Source organism: Scophthalmus maximus, chromosome 7 (assembly GCF_022379125.1).
Source record: "Scophthalmus maximus strain ysfricsl-2021 chromosome 7, ASM2237912v1, whole genome shotgun sequence".
In the NCBI taxonomy this organism is placed as follows: Eukaryota; Metazoa; Chordata; class Actinopteri; order Pleuronectiformes; family Scophthalmidae; genus Scophthalmus; species Scophthalmus maximus.
The window spans coordinates 22,731,598-22,749,939 of record NC_061521.1 but is presented as its reverse complement, the minus strand read 5'-3'; the positions used below and the strand labels follow the sequence as shown (position 1 = coordinate 22,749,939).

General features: G+C 42.8%; 1 protein-coding gene across 3 annotated transcripts in view; it reads right to left on the bottom strand.

The window, feature by feature from the left end:
• The window catches only part of LOC118315465 (guanine nucleotide-binding protein G(o) subunit alpha), an 80,990-nt gene that overhangs the window by 44,818 nt on the left and 17,830 nt on the right, over positions 1-18,342 (bottom strand). For all 3 annotated transcript variants that reach the window (XM_035642756.2, XM_035642755.2, XM_035642754.2), the window contains exon 3: positions 15,109-15,250. In XM_035642756.2, the coding sequence (XP_035498649.1) occupies positions 15,109-15,250 (142 nt within the window). The remainder of the gene's footprint in view (positions 1-15,108; positions 15,251-18,342) is intronic.

The following is an 18,342-nucleotide window of genomic DNA, read 5'->3' as shown; positions in this document are numbered from 1 at the left end:
ATGTCAAGAAGAGCTGCTGTAATTATTGGCAGCTCCTTTGTCAAATGAGCTATTTCATTTATCTGAGGCACACAGCCGTGTTTGGGTATGTCTCTTCTCGTTGTACAAATTACAGGACTAAAAATGTTTCCTAACTGGATCACTAATTAAAAAGACAAACTATTTATCAGCTGTCACTAACTATTTACACCAACTTACTACCAGAAAAAAATGCACTAAAAGCCGACTAAACTAGCGAAACGCTTTTAAATGAAAATATTCAGTTCAATTCAATAACATTATTTTGTCTGACTTGCAGCAACATACACACTTCTGGATCTAGAACCAATATGATCTCTGATCACAGAGGTATTTAAGCTCTGTATCAGTTATAACCCCCCTCCATGTTAACACACCTGAAAACCCATATCATGTGACCAGTCACCTACTGTACATTGTCTACTTAGCTACAGGAAAAACTATGAATCAGGAACAGCAGCGGTGACGAGACGGAGCAGGGACTTCTTATCTTGGACCAGCGATGAGGTAAAACACTTACAGACAGTGTGTGTCTACACCGATTTGCTTTCACCGCTGGTGGTCGAGTCGTGACTAATCAGAAGGTGAATGCGAGTGACTTCACCATTCAATTCATCATTTCCAAACGTCTGTTCAAAGTTTTTCAAAGTAAAACAGGCTCAGCCGTGTTTCCAAAGGTCTCATGGCAACCGTGATGCGTTTTAAAACTAAAACGTAGTAATTTTGAAGTACTGACTCACCGCTCCATCTCCCAAAGTTCACATGTCCACTAGAGGAAGTAGTTCTTACTTTCCTTCCTGTGTAAATCCCTGATTTAATTGGTGGTTTACTAAAAAAAAGTTGGATCCAACCCACCGACCAAATGTTGCAAATGTATGGAGAAAGTTTATTTACAGTTAGAGCACGTTCTTAAACTATCTGATCACAGTTGAACAACTTACATTATGCTATATTTTTACAGCTTAAACTTGGTTGTGCCAATTCCACTGCCAAGTTCTGAAAAACCGCATGAAGCAAGTCTATGGCGTTTATTTAGTCCCAAAATACGAATCAGAAGCGGTTGCGGAGCAGAAATGCTCGCTCACGAGCATGGTTTTGCGCTCACAGTATTGTTCTGTGCACTCGTATCACATGCCTGCACGTGGTTTCTATACCCACAAGAATAATGAGGATGAACAAATGCCATACGAGCATGTGCCGAGCTCAAAACAACAACAAAATATTAACAGCTGCAAACTTTTACTACTTCGGTGCCTATAAACAGACGCATACATGTACTCAGAAGTAGATAAAATGGCACATACATGTATGGATACACACACTCACGCACGCCCGCAGCAGACAGCGCGCTGTGCCAAATGCCTGGTTTCTAAATAAGAGGCAGTCATCAAATATAGATTCAAATGTCCTGCATAATTTACATCTACAAGGCACAGCGAGCGGGCATGCAGGCGCACACACACACACACACACACACACACACACGCACACACACCCTACCATTGCCCTCTGTGTATGTACTGTATGAGAGTGTGTTTGTGTGTGTGTTAGTGCATCGTATGAGTGTACTGGGAAATATGTACGTCACCAAGCAGGAAAACTAGGACACAGAAGAGACAACACAGGAAAGGGAGGGAGAAGAGAAAAAGAAAGAAGAAATCCCTCTTCCCTCGCTGTCATGAGGTGTGGCCTCGTCCCTCCCATGTGTCTGAGCCGACCTCTCTCCTCCGCAACGACTGATCCACCTCGGCTTCCCCTGGTCAGGCTCTTCTCTAACTGTGTAGCTCGTCTTTTCCCTCGACCGCTGCTGATGCTCCTTATACACGTTAGTTAAACATTTCCTATACAGACAGAGATGGATTGCCATGGAATATGGTGACGTATTTATGTCACGTTTAACTTAATATTGTTTTATAATAACTGTTTCAATGTTGTTCAACTGTCTTATTGCTGTCTGTTATTTTAAATGTTCATTTAATCGTAAAGTGCTTTGAGACCATGTCTAATGGTGATTTTTACACTTTAAATAAATTCTCATTGATTTTTGATTTTTTTTTGATTGATGACCTCCCTCATGATGAATTGTAATTACTTTGGTAGTCAATTGAATTTTTCCTCTTGGGACACAATTAGATCAAATGTTTTTATTTGTCTAGTTCTTCGGTTTATACCTGCAAAACAAATTTATTCAACACTAAATAGCAAATTTTTGTATTGTTACATGCTAAATTAACTAAGGTGAACATTATACCCACTTAACATAAACACATTAGCATTGTCAACGTGAGTACTTTTGGCATGACGGCATTTGCATCTAGCTCGAAAGCACCAGCGTGCTGAGGCGCATTTGATTCTGTGACTGTTTAAGCAATGTTGTGCTGTTGGATTTTCTGATCGTGATTATGGCTGTTACTGAACTCATTGTGCTACTTCACAGCGCAGTCGAATGTCTGAGCACAAAGCCCTGAGCTGCCGCAGAGCCATACTTTAATTACTCAAGGGGCTATTTTGAGACGGGTACAATTAACTGGCTAACAATGTTCTCGACAGTATAGAGCTATTCATGTGGTGCCGGAGAGCACACTCAAGTTAAAGTTAAAGATGCGATGGCTAGATGTATTGTCGACATTTGCTAATGGAATAGGTTAAAACGTACATCCATAAATAAATGTTAAAAATATACACGTATTTTTCTTACATTAGTCTCGTTACGTCGTACCGTTCTACCACCAAGTCTTTTTTAACGTATATAAATATATTTAAATATATTTAAAACAATCAATTCCAAAACCAGGATATCTGGCCCGCCCTAATCGTCCTCTGTAGAACACTGACCGGCGAGCAGGCAGGCAGATTTACACATCCAAGGTTTTGTATGACAGCGATGATATATGGTATAAGCAGGTGACTATTTTTAGCCTGGCCTAATTAGCGGCACCAGCAGTTGGCCGACACGTTGAACACAGAACAGGGAAGAATTCCGTCACAACAAGACAGAAGAATGTGAGAAACGAAGTCTACTCTGCATGGTACAGTGCCAAACACCGCTCTGAAGATCTATTCTGTGACAAACTTGTCCACATCAGGAAACGTTCAAACTTATATCAAACTTGAAATCTAACAGACGCATCGTGTGTCGTTGTCATTTATCAACATGTCAGTAGACGGTACATGATGTCAGCAGTATACAGTGACAGCAGATGAAATAGCCACATGCGGCAGTCCGTTTTCACCCAATCCATTAATCTGACAAATCCAGGTGATTCATCACATTGTTTACACGAGACATATGCTTTTTGTTTGTTGTTTTCCCCTTCCCTTTCCTGTTATATAGTTTTTTTGTGTATTTAAAAGGTCTGCAAATCTAAAAAAAAAACTCAAAGTCTGTGCTGACAGATACTTCCGTAACATTGTGAGTCTCCATGTTACGGAAGTGCGTAAGGCACGACTAGCGGCTAGTCGGACGGGCCCCCAACAAAGCTGGGTAAAGCGAGAGCGAGAGAACGTCCTACACGCGCTGGAAGCCGTTGACCAATCACAACAGAGTGGAGCCAGCTGGCCATTCAGAGCAGACTGGGCTGCATCGGGAGGGAGGGGCCTTAAAGAGACAGGAGCCAAAACCAAGTGTTTCAGACGGAGGCTGGAAAGAGGAGCTGCAGGAATGGACACATTGAGGAAACGGACCATTCACTGACCATTAGAGCATGTAAACCTTTTCAAGTAATAACCCAAAATAAAATTATGAACCTGAATTATGAGCATAATATGTCTCCTTTACAAAAGAGAATATTGCTGTAAAACTCTGCTCAAAATTGTAATATTGACCTCACTATGTAAAGTGCCTTGAGACAATGCATGTTGTGATATGGTGCTATACAAATAAAATTGAATTGAATTGAAAATGGCCTCACAACCCGAGCTACTAAAAGGGGGGGGGGGGGCAGCTAATCTATCAGCTGATATTATTGTCCCTCGCGGCATTTGTCATCCTATCGCTCCACCCCAGTGTGTTTGTGTTTGTGTGTGTGTGTGTGTTTGCAAACAGCATCTACTGTATACAGATTGGTGCACTGTATCTGTGGTCCAAACTCAGGCAGCAAATAATGACATTTGGAGTTTTTCGCAGAGGAATGGAAATGTGATGACATTAACGCAGGGTGCTTTATCATCCTAATCCACTCTGTACACACTACACACACACACACACACACACACACACACACACACACACACACACACAAAGGCACGTAGTGGCACCATGGTGTGCCACTGTGCCAACCCCTCAGGACCATCTCCCTCCCTCCCCGTGCTCTTTTCTCTCCTCTGTCACTCTATTCATCAGGCTTTACACCTGAGGGAGAACATTTCATCTTCGTCTTTCTCTCCCTCCCTCTCAGGGGAGTATGGTCCGCACTCTGTCTTCTCTCAGCACCTGAGATCCCAATCCCAGAGGTCACTTACACACATCCCTGGGGAAAACTCTGCAGCAGGACACGCACGCAGGCACGCACGCACGCACGCACGCACGCACGCACGCACGCACGCACGCACGCACCTTCGCCACACTATTATGGTGTGTTCTGTTGTTGAAGAGTGGTCTTCAGGGAAACAGCACACACTTACAGACACATTTATATACTCGTTGACCTAACACTCCGTTTTCTTTACAGTCACTATGTTATTTTCCATTTTTCTTTCCGTGGAAACAAGTCAGCTCTTTAAGCTCAGCCGTCGACTTACTCACAGACTAGATTTACAATTTAAGTCTCAGCATTAAGTCTCTATATCTGTGGATGAACTAAATATCATTTTAGGAATGCCCAGCGCTGGTTAACCGTTTTGTCCACAATGCTACGATTAAAGAATGTATCCATTTTTCTTTAAATCGTGAATGAATTGCGAAATGTGAAACGTGTCCATGACTGCACCCAAATACTGTTCCGCGAAGTGCAGTGTTGTGGCTTGGCGTGGCGAGGCAGGTCCATGTGCCTGTCACATGATGCTGGCAGCACCAGTCTGGCAAACACAGAGAGGCGGTTGGTGCGAGAAAGGCTGTGTGTGTGTGTGTGTGAGTGTGTGTGTGTGTATCTGTGGTTTTACAGAGCTACAGGGCAATTAATGGAGCTCTGGTGGAGAACAAGCTGTGTGTGGGAGCCAGTGTGTATATGTTGCCTTCCCTAAAGGGCCTACTCTGAGCATTCAAGTTATTCACGATGACATGTTTTGCAGACTTAATCTTAAAGGGAGTGTTGGTTCATAGAGAGAAAAACACACACACACACACACACACACACACACACACACACACACACACACACACACACACACACACACACACACACACACACCCCCCATGTGTTACTTCTCAGAACCAAACTTGCTCTCCTCGGTCGATTACAGTAGAAATAACAAGCACCATTCTGTCTTGGACACCCTTTCATCACTTTTGACGCGGTCCCCCGTGACAATTTAGTAAGACTCACTCTCTCTCTCTCTCTCTCTATTAAACAGTGTGACGAGCTGATTAGTTCAACATTCAAATCGTTTTTTAAAAACCCTGCAAAACATGCACATTTGATGCTTTTCTTTGTAATACATATTTCATGTATTCCCGCCAGCCCCACAGTCAAATTGACAGCGAGCGAGTGCGCCACCCCTCGCCTGAATGTTCCGTAAATGTTCCTGCTGTCGTGAACACGCCGTGACTCAGGCGATCTCCCGAATTCTTTTCCGGACATTTCCTGGAGTTCGCGTCTGAAAAAACGTCAGTCTTTGAGCTTAATGCTAACATCAGCATGTAAACATGATTTAGCACTCATCACAAAGTACAGGAAGGTGGGAATGTCATTATTTCTGCGGGCAATTCGGTCACAAACCAAAGTAATGGATACATTTGAAATTTGACTGGATCATGGTTCACAATTAACAGTTACTTAAATTGATCCTGAGGGGAAACATGAACGTGTGTGACAAAATTCCACAGCAGCCCAGAATCCACTTGTGAACTGCCCATTGGGGCAAGAGCAAAAGTCAGAGGACCACCAGCGTCAATAGGATTCATCCACCGGGGATCAGGAATGACTGTACGAGATTACATGACAATCCACTCTGCTTGCATGGCTAATTGCAATCAATGTAATCAATAATTGCATCCCTAACAGTTGTGTCCAAAATTAAGTGATATAAATCAAATGTTCCACGGGTCACACAGCATTTTAATAACACACACACACACACACACACACACACACGCTCTCTTGGGGAAATGTGTGATGCTCGTTTTCCTCCTCCGCAAGTAGCACTGAGATGCTGCTGACTCAGACATCCATCCATTTTCTAAAGCGCTTAGCCTCCTTCAAGGTCACGGCACGCTGGAGTCTTTCCCAGAATGCAATGGTTGTCAGTCTATCACAGTGGCTGGCACACAGACAGACACGTCTCTACCAACATTCACACCTACAGTCGGTTCAGAGTGGTCAGTTAAACCAGTTTAATCTGTGTGTCTCTGGACAGCAGGAGAGCGAGAGAGCGAACATGCCAACTGTACACAGGAAGGTTCCAGACCAACAGAGAGACCAGCCACTGATCCCAAGAAGGAGCCATGGCAGCTTCCGGTATCCAAGTGAAACTGAGCGTCCGCAGACCACAGCCGGGGGCTTAGTTGACTTGGAACGGGAGAAGATTTGCGTCACATTTAAGACACAGAGAAATAACACACTCCCCAAATCTCAGGTATGGGATCGCGGTCCTGTCTGTTGCTAGGATACGGTTCATTTTTCTGCCGTGACGATGCAGACTCTTTCTCTTGGTTCTACCAGTCTCTCTGGTCACATCACATCCACACACAGTTGGCCTAGCGTCCATACAGTGCACTTGTATGTGTGTGTGTGTGTGCGTGTGTGTGTTAATTAGTCAGCTACCCAATAACTAATGACCTCACATAACCGGGGAGTGGGATTAAAGATCGAATGTCTTGATGAATTGATTAACCTACCCAATCAGAGGTCTTGTAAAAAGCCTATACATTGATCGCTTGGAAATGACTGGATGAAAGACTAGGAAAGAGGAGAGGAGAGAGGAGGGAGATTGAGATGATGAGGAAGGACAAGAGAGGAGATGAGGGTGACACAGTGACATGAGAAAGGTAGAGAGGAAGAGAGAGAGAGAAGAAAGAAAATGAGAAAAGGAGGAGAGGTGAATAAAGGTGAGAGGATGTGAGGAGGGGGGACACAAGAAGAGGATGCTTAAAATAACAAAAAGGAGAGAGGAGTGCAGGGGAAATCAAAGGGAGCTCAGCACTGCAGGGAGGTAGGCAGACTGATGCACACTTCAAACACACGCACGCACGCACGCACGCATGCACAAGAAACATACAAAAACTTCTGACTTCTGTGTGTGTGTGTCACGGAGGCTGTGTCCATACAATGACCTTCTTAACCTAGCAGGAAGGAATCTATAATGACACGCAGCACAGGCTGATTCAAAGCTTCACTTGCACTGATCAATAACCACATGCATGTGTGTGTGTCACAGGTTAGGGCACGCACGCACGCACGCACGCACGCACGCACACACACACTTCGTGGACGATCGCATTGGAAACTGCAGCACAGTCATGCTTCATTATGATGACAAGGCTGTGTCCAGCTTTAACCTTTTCATTTGCCCTGTCTTGTTTCTACCTTATAACTAAAAAATGAACAGGCTTATTCTTAAAACTCTCTAAATGAAGGTTTTCTCACTGCAATGTACTCTGGGACTTTGCAGTGTATTTACTTACACTGAAATATTTGTCGAAAATATTTCCTTTTCACAAAAAGAAAACGGTTCATGGAAATGTTAAGCACTTCTCACACCAAGCGAACTCGCTATTCAGTCATCACATTTCAGGTAAAAGAAAAAAATGCTTCCCTGGTATAAACAAGCACTTTAAAGGAGACATATTATGCTTTTACAGTTTTTCCCTTTCCTCTAGTATGTTAGATGTATTTTTTTGTGTATGTAAAAGGTTCTGCAAAGCTAACAAGCCCAAACTCCTCCACCCGACAGAAAAATAAATTCCTGAAGCTCCTGAAACGCCTCGTCGGTAGGCCGTTCTATACTTCCGTACCATCGTGACATTACAATGTTATGGAAGTGCCTAGGGCACAACTATAGCGGCTCGTCTGACAAGCCCCCAACAAAGCAAAGTACGGCGAGAGCCGAGGTCGACACTTCCCACAGAGTGGAGCCAGCCGGCCAATCAGAGCAGACTGGGCTTCATCGGGAGGGAGGGGCCTTAAAAGAGACAGGGGCTGAAACCAAGTGTTTCAGACAGAGGCTGGAAAGAGGAGCTTCAGGAATGGACAGTCTGAGGAAACGGATGTGTTTACTGAACATTAGAGCATGCCTTTTCGAGTAATAACTCAAATTAAAAATAAGGACATGATAACGAGAAAAAGTATGTCTCCTTTAATCTGGCACTTTACAGTCGTGGGTCACATCATTGCCCTTATTGTGTTGCAATTCTGACTGTTTATTGTGGTAATGATTGAATCTTGTACGAACACTAAAACTCTTGAAGCAGCAGCGACCCTGACACACTCACCTCCACTTCAGACAACACTTGAGTGTGTTCCCATGCGCCAGGTCGATGTATTCCTTAACAAGCAAAGGGAACATCATCATCAGAGGGGCGTTCACATACCCTCCCCCGTAAAAAAACACACACACACACACACACACACACACACACACACACACACACACACACACACACACACACACACACACACACACACACACACACACACACACACACACACACACACACACACACACACACACACACACACACGAGGGAGAACTTGTTGGTTTCCACAACGACAGGCAGCAACCGGTCTGCTATAGCTCCTCCCGCCCACTCTCTCTCCCTCCGTCTCCCATTTTCTAAAACTCTCATCCTCTGCGTCTGTCCCTTCATCTCAACCCTCTGTTCATTCCACCTCCCTCTCTCCCTACAAGAGTCCATCGAGACACAAAGTGTTTTTCAGTCGCTGTGTACTGTATGTGTGTGTGTGTGTGTGTACGTCCTGCAGCTGTGTCCTTCACTTCATCAGTCCTTCTGACAATTGAGTATTAGGAGGCACAACAGACGCTGTAAAGACGAGAGGAGAGAAATGAGAGGTATGGGAACGAGTTATACTTGAGACGATTTTTTTCCTCCATCGTTTCTGTCGCAGCTGTTATTTAGAAAAAAAGCAACATAAAAAAATGATATGAGAAAATTGTTGACATTTTGTAAAGAAAATTAGTTTATTTTTGCAACATAATGTGGTTGATCTGCATCACCAGTTTGTGCAGTATGTGCAGTGTGTGTTTCTACCACTGACTTCATTTATTTCTACAGTGTCTAACGATCTTGAATAACTAAGGTTGATGTGTGAGGTCGGTGAGTTGTGAGGAAGCATTGAAGCAATCACTATAGAAAACAAAGCCTAAAGCCAACGCGGCAGTAATGTACAAGCTGACGCTGACGCGCACGCACGCACGCACGCACACACACACAATAAAAAATGAAAGCTGAATATCGCCCTAGGCTAATTCATACGATCCACTGCTGCTGTTCACAGGAGTCAAAGTTTGAAAGATTTAATTGCACTTCTGTGCAACCAGTCCAGTGGAGGCGAAAGGAAGCTTGACTCATATTTATGAAGTCCCACTGATACACAGGCAAGTTTTCACAGACAGTACTAGTTTATCATGAATACGCGCCGCAGGAATTAAGAGTCCAAACAAGAACAAGAACCTGGACAACTTTTTTCTCGCATGAAACAAAAATCCACGAACGGACTCCGGACCGCACAGAACTCGGCCCGCCAGGCTTTCAGACGTGATCCCACCACGCCTGTCTTAGCCTAAAGAGTTTTACCGGTTACTTTTAAAACCCTTCACGGCCTCTCTGCCTGCTATATCTCAGACCTGTTAGTGCAGTACACGCCGGCGCGTACTCTGAGATCCTCGGGCAGAGGTCTTTTATCTTTTGCGGCTGAAGACTAAAGAGGAGGCATTAGCAGTGAGGGCCCGAGGAAATTCGGTCAGCTGAATCTGTAATCTCTTAAATCTCTTCTTAAAACATACTTTTATCAGTGAGCCTTTCCAGAGCTTTTTACTTTTGAAGTTTTTTTTTATTCGCCTGATATACCTTAGTAAACTTAATTTTGAACAGTGCAAATATTGTTTTTGTTATTGTTTATGGGTTAGGGTTACAGAATTTGTCCTGATTGTGTATGATTCTAGGGCTGCAACTAACGATAATTTTCAGAATCGATTAATCTTTCGATTATTTTCTGGATTAATCGATTAGTTGTTTGGTCCATGAAATGTCATAAAATGTCAATAGTGTTTCCCAAAACTCCAAGATGATGTTTTGTTTTGTCCTCACACCAAAGATATTTAGTGTCCTGTCACAGAGGAGCAAATAAACCAGAAGCTATTCACACTGAAGAAGCTGAAATCAGTACTTTTTTTCCCCATAAAAAATAGTGAGTAGTTGGCGATTACTTTAGTAATCGATTACTAATTGATTAATCAATTAACTGTTGCAGCTCTATATGACTCCTTACACAGGTTTTACAATGACAATTACTAACTCTAACCCTATCACTAGTCATCACAATCACCAAAGTCCAAAACGCCAAAATGTTTAGTGTCAGAAAACATAATTATGCCAGAAGAATGAGCAGCCAAATGTTGTAACGTTGGCTATGGGAGGATGAGAAATAAGTCTTGCATTATCAATGTCATTTTTTATGACACACTAAAAGAGACAGGGAGGATTTCCTCAGGACAAAACGTAAATTATCTCAATGCACAAATATATGCGGAGATTTAACAAATGTTCCATATCCCTGTTGGAGCTGCATCTTCTTCTTCGTAAGAGGAGTAAAAAAAACTGCTTAAAAGTTTCGTACAGCAGTGACAACATGTAGTCTATTTCAAGTGCGCTATCATCATATGTGTGTGTGTGTGTGTGTGTATGTGTGTTAGTGTACAGTATGTGTCACACCGCCCTTGGACGTCGGCTTGCGGAATGTTTTGAAAGGAAGGCAAAACACTGGGTTGCCACAGCAACTAGCCAAGACCGGGGGGTAACAGATGGGGGTGAGGTGGCGGCGGTGGTGTTATCATGAGACGAGGTGAAAGCGAGCGAAGGAAAAAATAAATAAAGGTAGGACAGATGGAGTTGGATATTATATTGTGAGAGAGGACGAAGAGCGATGGAGAAAGTTGAAGAGGAGGAGGCAAGCAGAATGGAAAGAAGGGGAGCGAAAGAAGAACTTAAAGAATATTCACGACACGTGTTAGCACACAAATTAGGTTCAACATCAACCAAAAAGATCTGGCATATTTCAAATGTATGAGTAGGTGTCTGTACTCTTCGTCTCTCCTCGGGGTGAGTAGGATGTCTCCAAGTCTCCTGGTTACTTTGAGGGGAAGTCAAACGTGGAGCGTAGTTTAAACACAGCTCAGGCTGGACCACGTCTGCTTCTTGTCCACTGTCACATTCTCTCCATTTTCCCGTAAATAATCAGCTTTCTTCTTCTTTTCCCTAGTATTCTATCTCATTTCAACCACAAAATGTCTTTCCTTCATTCGCACTTTTCTTCTATTTTACTTTACCTCTATTCCGCTGAACAATTATTTTCTTTAAATGTTGTTAACCGTGAACTCACAGAACTGTAATGCCCCAAAAATGTAATGAATATTAGAATACTGGGAGTTTTCAAGAGTTGAAACAATAAAGAGTGATGAAACTCAGAGAGACTAGCCACAAGTCAGCAGTGTTTATTCATATGAGTGGGGATAGAACTATAAATGATCACCTTATTGCAGATATGTCAGTGTAAGTGTTGGCCTCTATACGTTAGCGCCTGACAGATGTATCGGCTGATATATGAGCCTCTCACAGACACATCAGTATCAGCATTTATGTTTGCCGATAGATAGGAAAACTTTTATTTTACAGAATAAGCAATGCAGAAAAGATCAGTATGCGTTAAAAAAAAGCTTAAAAAACTTACAAACTTGTGGTTAATTGGTAAAATATCAAACCTCAAATACATTTCTTTGTCAGGAGGCTTTGATAGTGACATCATAACATATCACTGGTAAAAAAAAAAACCTTGAGGGGCTTTTAGGGGCTAGTATGGATGTCAGGCGTAAATGTGGAAACGGTAATGTATTTTAAAACTATTACATATTAGTGTGGATGCAGCCTGAGATCCATTAATACCTCCCTCCATTATCAGTTCATAATCTACATCACAACAGAGGGGAACATGCATGGAGGAGGACAGGGGAATGGGATGAGGGGGAAGTTTTGTCAAGTCATAACCTCTGACACACACACGCACGCCCACGCATGCACCGCACGCACAGACACACACACACAACCAAAGTCCTATCATATCCTAATCAATAGGTGTACTGTTATTTCAGCCCTCTACTCTCAGTATCAATAGCTCCGTTGTGATTAAAAATATACTGTGCCTTTGGATAAGGTTAGGGCCAATGACACGTGTCTGTTAACCAGTGTGTGTGTGTGTGTGTGTGTGTGTGTGTGTGTGTGTGTGTGTGGGTGGGTGGGTGGGTGGTTGTGTGTGTGTGCGTACTTGGAGCCTCTTTTTCTCAAATACTATAAAAAGGACAAACCTGTGACTGGTTCGAAGATAAATTTCATCATTATACCAATATAATCTTCAGCATCAGCATTAACACGTCGTTATCAACCGTCATTCTCAGCTTCTGAATTGTGCGAGTTAGGCGGGGCCACTTGTAGCATGGGCTGCAGAACATTTCATATACAACATGCTGCTATAAATAAAATAAAAGGGTGTTATATACAGCAAATCATTTGTTGTACATTTCCCACAGGGAATGTTATGGTGCTAAGATCTATCATCAAACATGCTAATACATGAGCATGCATCTGAATTACAGCATTCATTTGATTAGAGAAGTCGTTTTACTTGATCGTATTTATAAGTTAATCTGTAATAAGTCTATTAATGTGGGCTGCTGGGAAAAATACAGTCTATATACGGAAAACGTCCCTTTACAGTTCATATTGAAAACAGGGTTCAAATGTGTAGCATATAGCCATATCTTGAAAAGTCCAGCGGCCTAATTTACGAGAAACTGAGCGGTGTTTTTAGTGCACCATTGCGTCTCCATGACCCCTGTGTACCCAATTAACCTCTTTCCATCGCTCTGTATTGGGATTTAACTGATGTTCTTCCGTGGATTAGAATCATAATCCTCAATTAGCGTATCATACGTACATTGAACTTGTGTGCTTTGGGATTTGGAGGACTTAGAAGAAGCGTAGCTAACGTCGAATGAAGGAATTTTGGCATGGGCGATGACACGGTCGGCTTGGCAGCCGTTCCCATTAACTTCTGAATCGATGCTGATGGAGGCAGTTTAAATAAATAAAAGACCCGACGGGTGATGAAGAGCTGACACTCAATAACTAAGCCAATTGCCAAAGATAGCAGCTCGCGTCGAAGCCCAGCAAGAGGGAGACGACTAAATAAACCATAAACCACCTTTAAAGTGTGATATAAAAGCATATTATTAAGTAATATTTTTTGGGATATAGTTAATTTATTCTGCAACCTCTTTCAGCAGTAGAGGTTTTGCAGGTTTTGGTTTGTGTTTTAGTATTTCTGTTCACCTACAAAATAGTTTTTTGTTTTATGTTCTGTAAAATAAAGATTTTTAATTTCAACACATATCTGACAAAATACAATCCGATCCCGATATGTGAAATGCCAATATCTTCCAATAAAATTGGCCGACTGATATATTGGTCGGAGTGTAATCAATAGTACAAAGTATTTCTTGCATCCTGTTTTTCCAAAGCTCAGGTTAACTTCACCGACATGGACAATCATTTTTTTCAGATTCTCTTGAATGTCTTCTTGAAATAGAAATCAACATCACTGTATTTCTTCTGCTGTCCAAATGTATTTTCTCATAAAAAAGAAATGCTCTACACAGCGTCTGAAGAAGATCGATATGTTGCCGTTTCTTCAATGGATCGTAGTTTCTACCTGAAAAATTATAAAAACACTAGTTGAGGATGACAACACGCATTATCTGAGATTTCACCTTTTCTCCAGCTGAGAGCAGAACAAGGGCCATGTTTATGCTTAATATATATTTAACCAGTCAGTTACTGCGGCTGTGGATCCATTCACGCAAATCTGACAAAGACCGCCCGGCGACTGCCAAGTGTCTTTTGGTAGATAATTAACTCAAATCTAATAGTCATCAGATTGAATAGAAAAATTAGGAAAATGTGTGTTTGGCACAAACATGTCGCTGGTGCATAGAAAATAAAGACATTCAGGACATTTCTCTGTTAGTGTCGGTGGAAAACGCCAATGTTGTGAGGATCTCACCCAGTCGTTCAGCTCTCTACTAACAGAAGCTAAACTGAGCCGTACCACGAACAACACCGTCCACCTACCTAATGTACACAACAGCTTCTGTATTCTGCTGCATTGACAAGGCAGGGATCCAACCAACATAATGTGAAGTATTTTTTTTCTTCCCCTGAGGTCGTAGCAAGGACCCACAAAGCTGGATGAGATTGTTTTGCTCAGAGATACTTCACCCGAGCAAATACCCAGAGCTGGACTCATGGTACTTTGGTTGAAAGACCTGTAACTCTGTAGAAAAGCACACCGTGGCCTCTCCCTGAACTCCATAAGTTCCTATGGCATCCATCCAGTGGCTTCTTGCTGCACCGGGGAACTGGAAGCTGAGCATTTTGGAGCATTAGCTCGGCGCCTCGTGTTTACTGACTTCTTCTTCTTCGGCTTTATTCAGCTCAGTATATAAACAAACTCGAGGCATTTTCATCTGGGATGGCCTTGTTTCTTTTTGCCACATTTGAGTAGGATAATGTGTCATCATGCACCATGAAGTATTTCAAAAATTGAGTGCGCTGCACTGTATGTGATTCCACTCCACTGTGTGTGTGTGTGTGTGTGTGTGTGTGTGTGGTGGGCGTGTCTGGAAAGGAAGTCAACGAATGCTGACCTTGCGTTCTTTGTCTCCGTACTCCAGGCCCAGTGTGTCCATGGCGCGGACGATGGCGGCCAGAGATTGGATGGTGTTGCTGTAAACGACGGGCTTGTACTGCTTAACGTCATCGCCAGAGAAGCCGTCCTCGTGGATGATCCTAAACACACAGAAACACACACAGTCAGTACCTTTACCTTTATACACATCAACAGTGATACTGTCAATACATACAGACCTACACATATCAGTACACAGATGAGTGTGCTGTCCTGAAAATGAGGACGGTGGAGGTGTATTATAAAGGTTAGGTTAAATAAAGGTTTTGGGGAAAATGGATGTGGGAGGTTTAACAGAAACACAGGTGGTTAAAGGAGGGTTACAACAACAAAACACAAAGGCAAGGGAGAGGGAGGGAGGCTCCATAAACAGTAGGCTAAGCTGACATTTAGGCACACAGTGCCTAGCAGCAGCCCGTCCTGCTGTTTTAAATGTCATGCTATCTTTCACCGCAGCCCAGCACACACCGAGGGACCGACTCAAAGAAAGTTAGACAGTTAGGCAGGCAGACAGTCGGACGGACAGACAGACAGCCACTGTGCAGATGGAGAAATCAGACACGGTCAAACAGAGGGAAATGACAGAGAGATGGGCGGCCAAGAACAATAGACAGGACACCAGGAAACAATTACCTGATACACACAGACAGATAAGGGCTGGGCAGCGTTGTGAGGCAATTCAGATGGACAACGAACCCACCACATTAATTAATCTGGGTGAACAGCGGCTGCCGACTAAAGATCAAACCCGGCTCCGTCTTGAAATCACAACTTAAAATAGCAACACCCATCTCTGTCACACGTACCGTGCATTCGTCTGGCCCTGTAGCTACTGTATCACAGCATGTCGTACGTGGTAAAAACAATAGCGCCTCTACTGGTGACAGAAGGTACGCAACTAATGCGTCTCGCCTCAGTGCATCACGGGGCTTTGTTTGCTTTACCAACGTATGGTTGATGATGTTGTATAGGTTGCGGTGATGGTTAGGGTGACATGGCAGAGAATCAGCACGATCACTTTACAGAATATAAGCAAAAGCAACATTTAAATACACAAACTTGACAGACTTACCAGGTCCACCGCTGACCTTTAGGGGCCGCGTACATAAGGACCGCTAGAGGTCTGCTAAGTCGTACTAAACTGCTTGAACAAAACGACCTGTCTGGTCATGTTCATCACTATCCCCTGGCATAAATGCCTATTATTGTTGCGCTGGCCTCCTGAATCCTCCTGACACGGCCCAAAGATTTGCCGATGGCCACAACACCCACTGATCTCTACGGTGAAAAAAAAAACTGTTCTACTTGCCTGGCTAACATATGTGAGCCGGGCAGCCGATCTAGAAACAAGCCAGATAACTTTTGACACCCAGCTTTATTTTGAACATTGAGCCAAGAAGAAAAATCCAGAGTCTTGCGAAAAACTGAAATTTACAGAGTGGTTTGGGATCCAAGAGTAACTCAGAAGAAGCATACGGTTTATTCCAAGACCACAGAGATCAGATCCCGGCACAGAGGCTGCCCAGGAATGACGAACCAACATTAAACTAAAAAAACTTGGGGGGGAAAACTGAAGAACAAATGCAGCCATTGTGGCAGCCCCACATGTGCAGCACTGCTGAGCCTGAGAGCAGTTTAAAAATAAATCTTCTTGTTTTTGGCCTTTCAGGAGTCACAAAGACCAACTTTAAACAACACAGATCAGAACCATGGGCACCTAATCGATTAATTCAAGACACACTCAAAGAAATGCAATGATGGCGAAGTCTGATGCGTGACAGCTGGATTAAAGGAATACGCTGATATTTTGGGAAATACTATTTGTAGCTGGTGGAAGAGAATATCAATGCCACTGGAACGTCTGCAGAGCAAATGTTGCTCGAGCGAGCAGGCAGCTAGCTTAGCTTAGCACAAACACGAGGAACACGGGGAAAACAGCGGACGTGGCTCTTTCCAAAGGGAAAAAAAGAATCTGCCCACCACCATCTCTAAAATATGACTGAGTATTAGGGGAAAAAACGTGAGAATCCCAGAGAAAGGTCATAATAGTAATTATGTAAATAGTAAATAGAATACAGTGGCAATATTAAGATAACAAACTTCATGACATTACGAGATTAAGTTAAAATGGCTGTTTTCCAAAGGGAAAAAATTATTTCATTAAATTTCAACATTTTCTCGCAATAGTGTGAATTTTTTTGACTTAATTAACAACTTTATTTTGGTGCTTTTACAACATTATTCTCAAAATAACTTATTTTTCTTCTTCAATATGGCCCAAACACTAAACGTATGCTAAAGCCTACTCGTTAACGTTGTTTATTCAGTACAAAAAACAAAGATCGAAAATGACAATTTGTCGTTTCTACAACAGGTTATGTGCTTCTCGATCACGATTACAAATACTTTTGATGAAGCGAAATAGATGTCTCCACAGAAAACGGTGAATGTGCCGACCACAGAGGCAGCACCGAGTGGCATCTTTATCATCTAACGTATATAATGGTTGAAATTACAAAGCAACAAGATGATATTTTCAAATAGTTCAGTGGCATTTCAGTTCACACATTGTAATTGGCATCTGTTCTTCTCATACATGCAAAAGAACACACACACAAACACACACACACACACACACGCCTCCATAACACCTCAGCAGCTGTGCAGTCAGCATGCAGACAGTGTAGTTAATACACATCTGATCTCAGTCTTTCCACTTGTGTGTCTTCACAACAGAAAAACTATGCACTACTAAATATCTGTATGTGCGTTTTTCTGAGCGTGTGTGTGTGTGTGTGTGTACGTGTGTGTGTGTGTACATTTGGTCTTGAGGACAGCACGGTCCAGGAGTGTAATGTTTCAAGATCAATCAGGCAGCCTGCCAGGCCCATATAAATACACCAGGCTTCTATTTACATCAGTGACTTTCACAGAGAGGGCCAAAGGACAGATCTATACACTGGAACTAGGACGTATAAATTGTCAACGTGACGTGTACGTCAGCTTCTAACATGTCCAATAAAAGTTCCGAAAAGGGCGGAAGTATGACTGTGCATGGATATATACTGCGTCACGGCAACAGCAAAAAAAACAAAAAAAAACAGATATCGACATTCTTTGCAGCTCTAAATGTTCTACCCTGACTCTTAGTCTTCACTCAGGTTTAATGACCTGCCAACCTGACACTGTTCCT